Source organism: Trachemys scripta, chromosome 16 (assembly GCF_013100865.1).
Source record: "Trachemys scripta elegans isolate TJP31775 chromosome 16, CAS_Tse_1.0, whole genome shotgun sequence".
NCBI lineage: Eukaryota > Metazoa > Chordata > Testudines > Emydidae > Trachemys > Trachemys scripta.
The window spans coordinates 6,945,046-6,958,044 of NC_048313.1; the positions used below are offsets into that span (position 1 = coordinate 6,945,046).

Here is a 12,999-nt window from a genome sequence, read left to right on the forward strand (position 1 = left end):
CCCACCCGGCCCCAGGGCAGGGACTGGCTGGCTCAGGGGGGTGGGGAGTGGGGCAGGGGCCTCTCCCCTCTGGGGAGCGCTGGCTCCCACCCGGCCCCAGGGCAGGGACTGGCTGGCTCGGGGGGGGGCGGGGATCAGTGTTATCTGCAGTGTACACAGCATGGGGGGTCAGTGATCTCGGTGTCCTGTCTCTCCCCCCGCCCCCCGGCAAGCTGCCCAGAGGGTGGGACCGGCTGGTCCCAGGGCAAGGGGCAGCCTGTGGGGCTGAGACGCCTGCTGAGCTCCCAGGGGGGCAGGATGTCGGAGGTGGGGGAGCTCACCCAGACACCGCTGCAGAAAGTGTGGATCCCGCATGCCAGCAACCGGCTGCACCAGCGCAGGGGGTGTGAGTGGGGCATGGGGCCTGTCCCCTCTAGGGGGTTCTAGCCCCAGGGTGGGGGGATATGTGGGTGCAGCTTGGTTTGGGGGTCTGGTCTCTAGCCCCCTATCGCTAACGGTGTCTGTTCTCCCCCCCACAACAGCCGCTGTGCCTCAGTTTACCAATTCGCCCACGATGGTGATCCTAGTGGGGCTGCCAGCCCGTGGGAAGACCTATATCTCCAAGAAGCTGACCCACTACCTGAACTGGATTGGGATCCCCACCAAGGGTGAGGTGAGGGGCGGGGCGGGGGAGGACCAGGGCAGCTGGAGTCCGTGGAGCTGGCAGGGACAGAGATCTCGGGGGTTGGGGGGGCAGGTCTCCGATTGTGGGGACAGGGAATTAGGAGACAGGGTGGGTGTCTGTTGGGGGAGGATATCCCAGGGAGCTGTGGGGAGGGGCACGGGGACCCCAGCCCACCCCCCACTCTCCCCGCAGTGTTCAACGTGGGGCAGTACCGGCGCGAGGCCGTGCAGACCTACCAGAACTACGAGTTCTTCCGGCCAGATAACCAGGAGGCGATGCACATTCGCAGGTGAGGGGGTGACCCCAGCTGGGGCACTGCTAGGGGCAAGCTTGCGGTGCTGGGGGTGATCCCACTTGGGGGCACTGCTGGGGGGAAGCTCACGGCGCTGGGGGTGACTCCGCCTGGGGGCACTGCTGCGGGGGAAGCTCATGGCGCTGGGGGTGACTCCGCCTGGGGGCACTGCTGGGGGGAAGTTTGCAGCACAGCCTGGGGGAGGGGTGGGGTATGTGTAAGGGTCTCACCCCTCCCCTCCCCTCGCCCCCAGGCAGTGCGCTCTGGCCGCTCTGAAAGACGTCCACACTTACCTGAGCCGGGAGGAGGGACAGGTCGCGGTAAGAGGGCCCCTCCCCCTGCCTCCCCCCAGCCAGACCCATGGGCCCATCTACCCCGGTCTCATGCCTGCTCCTATGTTCAGGTGTTTGATGCCACCAACACGACACGGGAGCGACGGAACATGATCCTGCAGTTTGCTGGCGACCATGGCTACAAGGTGAAGGGGGTGCGGGGGGGGGGGGGGGGGCTCGTTCTGGCCCAAGGCCCCGCTGCAGTGGAAGTCCGCAGTACTTTGGGGGCCTTGGCTGGGGGAAGCTCGCAGCGCTCGGAGGACTGCTGTGGGGAACAGTGCAGCGCTGGGAGGGGCGGTGTCTAGCTGGGGGCACTGCAGGGGGGGTAAGGCACAGCACTGGGGGGGGGGCTGGGGGCACTGAAGGGGGAAGTGCGCAGCACTGGGATCTGCAGTCACTGTCAGACCCACCTTAACACCCCCCCCCCAGGTGTTTTTCATCGAGTCCATCTGCGACGACCCGGATATCATCGAGGAGAACATCACAGTGAGAGAAACACCCCCCGGGGACCTGGCTGTCCCAGTGTCCCCCCCCGCCCCACACACAGGGGGATGTGGGCGGCCCGGGGTGTCCCCCCCCATAAACACACACACCCGGGGGAGGAGGCGGGCAGCCTGAGGTGTCCCCCCCCACACACAAACGGCGGGGGGGAGGCGGGTGGCCGGGGTGTCCCCCCCCACACACACACACACCAGGGGGGGAGGCGGGCGGCCGGGGTGCCCCCCCCCACACACACACACGGGGGGGGGGGGGGGGCGGGGCCCCCCCCCCCCCCACACACACACGGGGGGGGGGGGCGGGCCCCTCGGCTCCGGGCCCATCTCCCTGCTGTCCCCCCTGCAGCAAGTGAAGCTGAGCAGTCCGGACTACAAGGACTGTAACCGGGAGGAGGTGGTGGAGGATTTCCTCAAGCGCATCGAGTGCTACCAGCTCCACTACCAGCCCCTGGACGACGAGCTGGACAGGTGAGACCCCCCTTCCGCTCCGAGCGGGGCGAGAACCCAGGCGTCCTGGTTCCCAGACCCCCCCTGCTCTAACCACTAGACCCCACTCCCCTCCCGGAGCCAGGGAGTGAACCCAGGAGTCCTGGCTCCCAGCCCCCCTGCTCTAACCACTAGACCCCACTCCCCTCCCAGAGCCAGGGAGTGAACCCAGGCGTCCTGGCTCCCAAACCCCCCCACTCCCCTCCCAGAGCTGGGACCCAGGCGTCCTGACCCCCTGCTCATCCCCCCCCCCAGCGCCCTGTCCTACATCAAGATCTTCAACGTGGGGCTGCGGTACCTGGTGAACCGGGTGCAGGACCACGTGCAGAGCCGCACCGTCTACTACCTGATGAACATCCACGTCACGCCGCGCGCCATCTACCTGACCCGGCACGGCGAGAGCCAGCACAACCTGCAGGGGCGCATCGGGGGCGACTCGGGGCTCTCCCCCCGCGGCAAGCAGGTGGGGGCGGGGCACGGGGGCGACTCGGGGCTTGGCGGAGGGATAGCTCAGTGGTTTGAGCGTTGGCTGCTAAACCCAGGGTGGTGAGTTCAATCCCTGAGGGGGCCATTTAGGGATCTGGGGCAAAAGTCTGTCTTGGGATTGGTCCTGCTTTGAGCAGGGGGTGGGACTAGATGCCTCCTGAGGTCCCTTCCAACCCTGAGATTCTATGATTCTCCCCCCACAGCAAGCAGGTGGGGGCAGGGCCTGGGGGCGCCTCGGGGCTCTCTCCCCGCGGCAAGCAGGTGGGGCAGGGATCGGGGGCGCCTCGGGGCTCTCCCCCCACGGCAAGCAGGTGGGGGCGGGGCCTGGGGGCGCCTCGGGGCTCTTCCCCCGCGGCAAGCAGGTGGGGGCGGGGCCTGGGGGCGCCTCGGGGCTCTCCCCCCGCGGCAAGCAGGTGGGGCAGGGATCAGGGGCTGGCACCGGCGCCCATTGCAAAGAGGAGACTTGGGGGGTGGGGATTGGATGACAGTGGCACCCCCAGAGTGCAAACGTTTGGGGGGGGGGCTGGAAAACTGTACCCCCATAGCAAGTGGGTATGGAGGAGGGGGCCCATAGCAAGCAGGTTTGGGGGACTAGGATGGGGCAGTTGCTGCCAGGGGATCAGGGCTCTCCCATTCCAGAAGCAGCGACACAGGGAGGGAAGCCAGTGCCTCCCTGGCTGGGGACGGGGGTCACCCCCTCTCCACCCCCCTAGTTTGCCTCCGCCCTGGCCGGCTTCATCGAGAGCCAGAACATCCGGGAGCTCAAGGTGTGGACCAGCCACATGAAGCGGACGATCCAGACGGCCGAGGCCCTGCATGTGCCCTACGAGCAGTGGAAGGCGCTGAACGAGATTGACGCGGTGAGAACCCAGGTGTCCGGGCCCCCCATCCCTGCTCTAACCCACTAGATCCCCCCCTTCCCTCCTAGAGGTGGGGATGGAACCTGAGCATCCGGCCACCCCTGTGTAACAGCATGGGGTGTTTCAGGGCGTCTGTGAGGAGATGTCCTATGAGGAGATCCAGGCCCATCACCCGGAGGAGTTTGCCCTGCGTGATCAAGACAAGTACCGATACCGATATCCCAAAGGGGAGGTAAGGGGGGTGCCCTATACCCTGACTGGAGCAGGATGAAGGGGGCGGGGGATTCACTTGTCAGTAACCCAGGAAACTCCCTGCCACATGATCTTGGAGGCAAATTATAGTGACAGACATAAATAACCTTTGGAACTCACTGCCACTGTGTATTTCCAGGGGGATGAATTTAGCAGCACACTCAGACTGTGGAACTCCTTGCCAGCGAGTGGTCCCAGGAGTTTAGTGATGGGTCTCCTGCCGGGGGGTATTCCTAAAGGGAATGAATTTGGCAACACACTTAGCCTGTGGAACTCCCTGCCCCATGATGCAGGGGGGCAAGTTTTTTCACACGCACAATGACCCCATGGAACTTCCTGCCACTGGAGAATCTATGGGCAGATTTGGGTGATGATTGTTAACCTGTGCCGGGGGCGGAGGAGGAGGAGGGAGGCAGCATCTCTCTCATTGGCATCAGCCCCCCCCACAATTGTCCCCAGTCATACGAGGACCTGGTGCAGCGGCTGGAGCCCGTCATCATGGAACTGGAGCGGCAGGAGAATGTGCTGGTGATCTGCCATCAGGCCGTCATGCGCTGCCTGCTGGCTTACTTCCTGGACAAGAGCGCAGGTACCCCCCCCCAGCTACCTCCTCCCAGCCCCCTACCGCTCTAGCTGTAACCCCCATATCTATCGTTCATAGATGGCCGTGTAAGGTATCCGAGGAAAGGTCATGATGTGCTGAACCCCATCGTTCGGTCCAAATATGTACCTCGTTAACGTGGAAGAGGTTGAGACTTATTGAAATATGCTGTAAGTCTGGGGGTCGGCCACGGCCGGTTCTCCGGTGACCCACACCCAGGCGGGCGCTCAACGACCCTACCTCAGCAAGGGGGCTGTGAGCAAGGGATTTACAGGGCTGTCAGAGGGCATCACGCTGGGGGATTGCTCTTCTCTGACACGTCTGGGCTGGTGTTTGCCAGGCCCAGGGACTGAGGGTAGAAAACAGAGGACGGGGGCATCATGCTCTGGCCTTTCTCCTCCCCGCCTACGCTGGAAGCAGCAGGAACACGGGGAAGATCGAGACTTGAACTGAGGAGACTGGCCCCAAGCTTAAGGGGGAAGCCTGCGTATGAAGGACAGTAACGTACCTGCAACGTCCAGGGGGTGAGAGAAACTGCTTGGTCCAAATCCTGCTCGGTCTAATAAGGTTCGGGACCCTGACAATGTGCTTCCCTTTTATGTTCTTTGGCGAGTCTCTGACCTTTTCTGCCTCTCCCCTTAATTCTCCAGCCCCGGACGTCTCTCACTGCTCTGCTAGTGGCAAGCAGCCGCTCCAGGCCCATGCCCCGGCCCCCCAGCAAAGGGCCACGCATGCTCTCCCAGCCGCTCACAAACAGATACAGGGTGACACTTGTGCATCCCTCAGTCCCAGCCTTGCACCCCAGAAATGTGCGGCTCACGCTGCTCAGGACCCCCCTGAACAGTGCAAACGTCAGTCGTTCCATCAACGGGTAACGAACTCGCCCCTGCCTTTGTTAACCTGAGGAGAGCGCCCCTGCCACGCTGGCTTAGCTAAACCGTTAAAACAAGGGCATTAACGAGAGCAGGAGAGCTCTCCAGTCACACAGGCACAAGAGTCAGAACTGGCTACCAGGATAAAAGCACCAGCTAACTCGTAAACTTTACCAAGCAAAAGGTCTCTCACCCCATAATTTTCAGCGGTCCCTGCTAAGGGGAAAGCTATCCAGTTCGGACCAGTCCTCCCAGTTCACTGATGGGTTTTTGATCCCGTGTGTAGAGATGGGGGAGCAGAGGGAGCCACTCTTCTTATATCCTGACCCTTTTCACTGAAAAAGTCCCTGCCGGCTCATGGGTTCCATGACATATGTACTCTGCAAACTGTCCTTTAGATCAACTGTCCATGCCTTTGTCTAGCCCTTCTCCCCTTCTGCTGAATGTCCAATGAGACAGGACATGGCTTTAACACTTTGCTGGCAAGCCAGTGTCTCTCTGTGCCTGGGAAATTGGCTTGTGAGTGTTGCCCAGAATTATAACACATCAGTCACAATCATATAGCCAAATCTCATAACTCCCTATACAATGTTGATACACACATTTAACAGGACAACGATGTTCAGCGGATTATGACTTTTCAAAGTATACCTCATGAGGCATGCTTTATACAAAATATAACCACCACATAAAAGTGGTGAATATGGGGAACAGTGTGTCCCATGGGCTGAATCCTGTGCACCCCAAAACTCCCCCATCTAACTGCCCTCTTCTCTCCCCACAGAGGAGCTGCCCTATCTGAAATGCCCACTTCACACTGTGCTCAAACTGACCCCCGTGGCATACGGTGAGTGCATCTCCATCCACCACGGGCTGGTCCCGCTGCCCTCAGACAGGTGCCAGATCCCTCTGGGTCCGTTCGTGTCCTACTGGCAGGTCCCCCCCCAAAACCTTGGGGACCAGACCCAGTTATACGCCCTGCCCCAGGGAGGAAAGGGGGGCGCATGGATCTCTCTGCTCTAATCTAGGGGCCTTCTCCTTTATGGGGTGCTGGCAGGTTGTCAAGTGGAGTCCATTTTCCTCAACGTGGAGGCCGTGAACACGCACCGGGAGCGCCCCCAGGTGAGTGGCTTCCTCCCCTGCCCCCAAGTTGGGGGACTAGGCCAGTGCACTCTCCCAGTCCTGATCGCACTGAGGGACACCAGGAAACTGACAAAAGCCCATGTGAAATTAACACCCTCCACGCCTGGATCCCAGCTTCTGCTGTCCCCTCCAGCCCTCCCCCACCTTGGGAGGGGTAAACAGATCTGCATCCCCCCAACCATTTCCTCTATCTCCCCCCTGCCACCCCCATCTCAGCACCTGCCCCCCCTTACCAGCACTACTGGAGCCCACCAAATGGCCCTGCTTGGAAGATCTTGGTCTGGCAGCTCTCACAGCTTGGGGTGCAGGTGTAGTCAATTTGACCCCCCTTAACCAGGCTGTGCCCCCTTCCTGCCCCCCATCCCACTACACAGCCACTAAACTCCGTGTGTAACCTGTGCTAACCCCATTAACATCCCTGGGGGTGCACCTGACACCCCACCTGACAGCAGGGGTCCATCACAGACACCCCTGCCTGAGATCAGGGCTCCAGGCATCACACAGCCCTAATGAGACAGGCCCTGCCCCAGAGAACAATCTAAATGATCAGGGGTAGGGAGGGGAAACCCCCATGCTCTCAAAGCCATGGGACCAGGCCCAGCTCCATCCAGCAAGGCGTGCGTAACCCGGTGCCTCCCGGATCTCGTTGCAGAATGTCGACGTGACGCGGGAGCCCGAGGAAGCACTGGGGACGGTGCCCCCCCACTATTAACTGCTCCTGCCCATTAAAGCCGATTCTCTCCTTTGCCACGGCTGTGTAGTCGGTGCTGTTCTCCCCAGGAGGGTGGTGAAGCTAGACTGGGGCCTCTGGCCCCGGCTCCTGGAGACACGGATTTCCGCATGAGCTCGGCTTTTAATTGGTTTCTAGCCCACAGCGAGCCTGAGCCAGTCACTTGGCAAGGGGGTGCTGCCCCGAGCAAGGCTGCCTGAGTCTGCAGAGAGCCTGAGCCAATTGCTCGGCAAGGGGGAGCTAATCATGCAGCAAGGCTCCGTGATCGCCATGGGGCATTACTCTCACGGGGAGGAACGCAGCAGCGGCAGACACAGCCCCACTGGCAGGTTCCCGACCCACTCTGCTGTGCAATGCTAAGATCTGGGGCCCCCCGAGTAACAGAATTGACCCCCACCGCTAACAGGGGAGGGGCTTTATGTGAAAGTAATGTTGGGTGAATTACAAGGGTCAGAGGTCACCTCTGGGCCCCTCTGTGGAGAGGATGGGAGGGAGGGGTTTGCACAAGCCCCAGAAAGGCGAGGAGGGGTCTCTGCAGCTGTGCCAGGGGGCACTGGAATCAGGAGGGCAAAGGCAGTGTCCCAGGGGATCCTTGGGCGCTGGGCTCAGCGTGGGCAGAGGCCCCTGCTCCCGGGGCTGCTGGTTCACANGGAACCGACGGGAGGTCTGGGCAGGAACGGACACAGAGCGGGCACCATAAGCAGATGCTCTGATCCCACCCACCTCCGGGGGAGAAAGTGGTACTGCCCCCCAAAGGGCACATAGCACGGCTTGGAAGCCAGGACTCCTGGGTTCTCTCCTGGCTCTGGAAGGGGAGTGGGGGCTGGTGGTTAGAGCAGGGGGGGCTGGAAGCCAGGACTCCTGGGTTCTCCCCTGGCTCTGGGAGGGGAGCGGGGGCTGGTGGTTAGAGCAGGGGGGGCTGAGAGCCAGGACTCCTGGGTTCTTTCCTGGCTCTGGGAGGGGAGCAGGGTGTAACAGGTTACCAGACAAAGCCTCCTGGTTGCCTTGCTCCAGGGCCTCGAAGTCAAAGGCCTTGCCCATCTCCGTGACGATCTCGGCGCTGATGTGGGTGGGCAGCGTGTGGGTCTCTGGGGGGTGCGTGAAATAGCTGATCTTCCCACTGGGAGGAGAAAGAACTGGGGCTCTTAAAGGGTCCCATTCCCCACCCCCCCAGCCAGCCAGTCCCCTGCCCTAGTGCCAGATTAGGGCTGGTGCCTCCCACCCCCTTTCTGCCCCTTCCCCACCCACCTCATCCAGTCACTCAGCACAGCTTTGGCAGCCTTCTCGTGATCGGGCACGCCTCCTTTCCTCAGTTTCCCCTTTCTCCGGGCGAGGTGCGCTAGGAACTCCGTGACGTCCCGGTAAGCCGGCACACCGTAGTGCTGCATGATCTAGGGTGGGGAGCAGCCAGACACGCCCATCAAACCACTTCCCTCTCCTCCCTCTTCGCTTCCGCGGTCGTGTCTCCCTCTCCACCTTCCCTCGGACACCCCCACGCTGCGGCCCCCACCCGCCCATTGCAGGACCCTGCTGCTCAACTGGAGACGGGTCAGGGAAGAGCCATGAGAAAAAGTCAAGGGTTCGAACACCGGCCCGGGAGTGAGAAACGCAAGGAGCTCGGTCTATTTCGCTTGAGAGAGACGGTTAAGGGGCGACTTGACCCCAGTCTGTAGGAACCCCCGGAGGTACCCAAAGAGCTACTAACGAGCTCTTCAGTCTGGTCTAACACGATCCGCAGGCTGGCAAGTGAAACTGGACAGATTCCGCCCGGAAACAAGGCACCGATTCGTAACGAGGAGAGTCCGGAACAATTTCCCAGCAGCGTGGTGGGGTCTCCATGGCTGGTGGTTTCTCAGGCACGCGGAGAGGTTCTCCGAAACGCTCGGCTCCAGGCATTAGTTTGGGGAGGTTTTCTGGCCTGTGTTGATCTGGATGATCGCAGTGGATAAAGTCGTCTCGTTCTGAGCCCTTCCTCCCGAGATTCTATTCGTCGTTTCATTTTGCTGGCTAGCGGGAATACTAGAACTTATCAAAGGGAAACCTCAGTAATTGAGTAGCCGAGGGGGAGCCGTCTTAGTCTGGATCTGGAAAAAGCAACAGAGGGTCCTGTGGCACCTTTAAGACTAACCGAAGTATTGGAGCATAAGCGTTCGTGGGTGAATCCCCGCTTTGTCAGACGCATGTGGTGGAAATGCCCAGAGGCCGGTATAAATGCAGGCAAGACTCAGTCTGGAGATAACGAGGTCGAGGTCAGTTCAGTCAGGGAGGGTGAGACCTCAGTAACTGAGTTTGACAAACTGGAAGAAACACCGATGAGCCCGTGAACCATTCTGCTCTCGTCTAATCGACGTTCTTAGTCGGAAAATGGCAGCAGGCTGCCTCCCCGAAAGGCGTCCATGAGCAATCTCGTCCTGGGACAGGTATTTCCATCCCTTGGGAAGGAAGTGTTCGTTTCCTTCCTGGGACAAGGAAGAGAGGGGCTGGGCTTCGAGTCTAAACCGTCTGGGTTGGAACCAGCCCTGGGAAGAAGTGGCTGGAAGCGACACCCAAGAACGGAAGAGCTGGAGTGGACGATGGAGGAGCCAGCAACCCAGGGAAGAGCCAACAACCTGCCCCTTAACACTCAACGGTTGGGAGGGTGACCACGTGAGGAGTGCGTGGAGGTGAGAACAGACCAACGGGGCGGCAGGGACCCCCACTCTCCCCCATATGGCCTCTGCCGCCGACCTAAGGCCTCTCCACCTGCTCCAGGTGAACAATCAATTCTCCCTGGTCTTCAAAGACCAGCGCTGCTTCTCCTCATTGCTCCAGAAGGAGCTGTGGGGGGGAGACTGGGGAGGAAACGGGGGGGCTGGGAGCCCCATGTCTGCTGTGGCAGGAAAGCGGGAGCTCAGGACAGGTCCTCCCAGGACCCTCAAGGCTGGGGTTCAATAGACTGGAGCTCCTTTGGGCCCCGGGCCGGTGCGTTCAGATCTGACGCTTCTCAGGGCCTGTCCCCTGGTTGACGGCAGTGGCCCCGCTGGTGGTGGCATCGCCCCACTGAGCGCTCCACCAACCGCCCCCCTCCTGTACCTGCTCCTTGGAGCAGCGTCTCAAGATGGCGTCCACGGGCGTCACCGGGTCGGCCACCTGCTCCACCTTGAGGCAGCTGCGCAGCACCAGGGCGGCGTCTGTGGCCGCGGTCGCCATGACCAGGCCGGGGCAGTCCAGGAGCTTGACGTGCCGGTCGAGCTGGACCTCCTGCAGGCACCTGGGGGGAACAAGGGGCATCAGCCGAGGAGCAGGGCAGGGCCCGGGGGGACCACCCCCAGCGTGGGACAGGAGGGCTTACTTGGTGACGCCGGGCGTAGCCCCCACGCTGCAGGCCCGGCTCCGCTTCAGGCTATTAATCAGGCTGCTTTTGCCAACGTTGGGGAATCCTGGAACAAGAGCACGGGGGACACGAGTCAGAGAGAGAACCCAGGCATCCGGGCTCCCAGCCCACCCCCCCCCCCCCCGCTCTAACCACTGGAGCCTCCTCCTCTCCCAGAGCCGGGCGGAAAACCCAGGCGTCCTGGCTCCCAGCCCACCCCCCGCTCTAACCACTGGAGCCTCCTCCTCTCCCAGAGCCGGGCGGAAAACCCAGGCGTCCTGGTCCCCTGCAGCGAAGGGCCAGTCTCTCACCTACGACCCCCACACTGATGGCTGTCTTGAGGTCCTGGCTACGACTGTAGTTGGCCAGCACCTTCAGCAGGCAGTCGGCCCCCACGCACGCCCCACTGGCCAGCAGCTCGCAGGAGGCCTTGGCCACAGGCACCTTGCTCTGTTGCTGAGGGGGCCGGGAGAGCAGCAAACAGATCAGGACAAGGCTCACACAGTTCTATCCATCCCCACCCCGCCCGCCCCTACAGAGCGGGGGAGAGAACCCAGGCGTCCTGGCTCCCAGCCCCACCCCCACTCTCACCCACCAGTCCCCATTCCCCTCCTCTCCCTGAGCCAGGGAGAGAACCCAGGCGTCCTGGCTCCCAGCCTCGCCCCCACTCTCACCCACCAGTCCCCAGTCCCCTCCCCTCCCTGAGCCAGGAGAGAACCCAGGAGTCCTGGCTCTCAGCCCCCTGCTCTAACCACCAGCCCCCACTTCCCACCCAGAGCTGGGGAGAGAACCCAGGAGTCCTGGCTCCCAGCCCCCACTCCCCTCCCAGAGCCGGGGAGCGAACCCAGGCATCCAGGCTCCCAGTGCCCTGCCACTAGCCCCCACTCCCCTCCCCTCCCCTCCCCTCCCAGAAGCCAAGATTGGGGAAAGGTCCCAGGCCCCATTTGCCCCCTCCCCCGCTCACCAGGTGCTGGCTCTGTTGCTGGGTGGAGGCTTTGAAGGCCACGGTCGGGAGTTCGTTCCTCAGGTACTTCAGCCACCCGGCCACCACCTCCTTGGACACCAGGTCTGGGATGGGCAGGAGCACGAAGGGTTAACCCAGCATTTCTGCTTCCCTCCTCCTCCCTTAGGAGCCCAGCTCACACCCCCAGCGAGGGAAACTGAGGCACCACAGGACTTGCCCAAGAGAAGGCAGAGCCGGGGAGAGAACCCAGGAGTCCTGGCTCCCAGCCCCCCCGCTCTAACCACCAGCCCCCACTCCCATCCCAGAGCCGAGGGGAGAACCAGGCATCCGGCTTCCCCCGCCACACACCCACCGATTTTATTTAACACCAGCACCAGTTTCTTGTTGCCCCCGGCCTCCAGCACGGCCTCCTCCACCTGGGGACAGCGACAGCCCTGGGGGTCTCGGGCATCCAGCACCTCGAGGACCACGTCAGCTGCCTGGATCACCTGCGGGGAGCAGGGGAGGAAGTGAGTGGGGGGTCCCCTCCATGGCCCGGCCCCACTGAGCGCCACGGAGGGGAATGGGGGTCTCCCTCCATTCGGCTCACACCCACCTTCCTGAACTCACGGTAGTAGGCCCTGCGGGACCCCTCCTTCTCCAGCCGTGGGTGCCCCTGCAGCTGGTGCAACCCGGCCTCCTGGGGAGAGAGGGGATGAAACAGTGGGGGGGGGGGGAGGAGAGAGAACCCAGGTGTTCTGATTCTCAGCCCCCCTGCTCTAACCATCAACCCCCACTGCCCTCCCAGAGCCGGGGAGAGAACCCAGGAGTCCTGGCTCCCAGCCCTAACCATCAGGCCCCGCTGCCCTTCCAGAGCCGGGGAGAGAACCCAGGAGTCCTGGCTCCCAGCCCTAACCACCAGCCCCCACTCCCCTCCCAGAGCTGGGGGAGAACCCAGGAGTCCGGTGGGGGGAGGCCGGTCTGGGAGCCGAGGGGCTGTGTTACCTTCTGCTCGAAATCCCGCTGCTTGCGGAGGGCGTCCTGCTGCAGGGACTCCAGGCTGCGGCGCTGGCTGGTCTCCTGGAGCCGGGCCTGCTCCTGCCGCGCCCTCAGCTCCGCCACCTGGAGACACAGCCAGATTTCAGCCTCCCAGAGCCGGGGAGAGAACCCAGGCATCCGGGCTCCCCCCATCCCCCACTCCTACCCTTTTCTGCTTTAATTCAGCTTCCTTCTTCGCATATTCCTTGAAACCCAACAGCTGAGGCACTCCTGGGTCTTTTCTCCCATGACCCTTTGCTTCCTTCCTCTGGGTAAAAGGGAGAGCTTGTTACTAACCACACAACAGGGAGCAATTTGCCCTCCCGTGTCCTCTCCCCGCGGAGAGAACCCAGGAGTCCTGGCTCCCAGCCCCCCCTGCTCTAACCCACCAGCCCCCACTCCCCTCCCAGAGCCGGGGAGAGAACCCAGGAGTCCTGGCTCCCAGCCCCCC

At 62.4% G+C, this 12,999-nt stretch overlaps 2 protein-coding genes across 3 annotated transcripts; one reads left to right on the top strand and one right to left on the bottom strand.

The window, feature by feature from the left end:
* Positions 1-209: 209 nt before the first annotated feature.
* PFKFB1 (6-phosphofructo-2-kinase/fructose-2,6-biphosphatase 1) lies at positions 210-7,235 on the top strand. Of its 2 annotated transcripts, XM_034792622.1 has the most exons (14): positions 210-385; positions 522-647; positions 857-953; positions 1,210-1,276; positions 1,360-1,434; positions 1,718-1,774; positions 2,132-2,253; positions 2,527-2,734; positions 3,471-3,617; positions 3,745-3,849; positions 4,329-4,458; positions 6,127-6,189; positions 6,400-6,464; positions 7,138-7,235. In XM_034792622.1, the coding sequence occupies exons 1-14, from the start codon at positions 298-300 to the stop codon at positions 7,195-7,197; spliced, it is 1,410 nt and encodes a 469-aa protein (XP_034648513.1). In that variant the 5' UTR covers positions 210-297; the 3' UTR covers positions 7,198-7,235. The 2 variants fall into 2 exon arrangements, with proteins under 2 accessions (XP_034648513.1, XP_034648514.1); XM_034792623.1 differs by lacking the exon at positions 210-385 and having other exon boundaries at positions 522-652.
* Positions 7,236-8,198: 963 nt separating this feature from the next.
* Positions 8,199-12,816, bottom strand: GNL3L (G protein nucleolar 3 like; the record flags this gene model as incomplete). The annotated part of the gene is given in 10 exon segments (XM_034792621.1): positions 8,199-8,335; positions 8,464-8,606; positions 10,288-10,465; positions 10,547-10,634; positions 10,879-11,023; positions 11,532-11,635; positions 11,884-12,019; positions 12,127-12,210; positions 12,516-12,632; positions 12,715-12,816. Coding segments are annotated over 10 exon segments (1,234 nt in total), but the record flags the coding sequence as incomplete, so codon positions are not given.
* Between the last annotated feature and the right edge of the window lie 183 nt (positions 12,817-12,999).

Excerpts from the sequence above, each read along its gene's own strand:
- PFKFB1 (XM_034792622.1), top strand. The coding sequence starts at position 298 with ATGTCGGAGGTGGGGGAGCTCACCCAGACACCGCTGCAGAAAGTGTGG. Across the intron at positions 954-1,209 it reads GAGGCGATGCACATTCGCAG|GCAGTGCGCTCTGGCCGCTC; the intron begins GTGAGGGGGTGA and ends CCTCGCCCCCAG. Across the intron at positions 6,190-6,399 it reads ACTGACCCCCGTGGCATACG|GTTGTCAAGTGGAGTCCATT; the intron begins GTGAGTGCATCT and ends GGGTGCTGGCAG.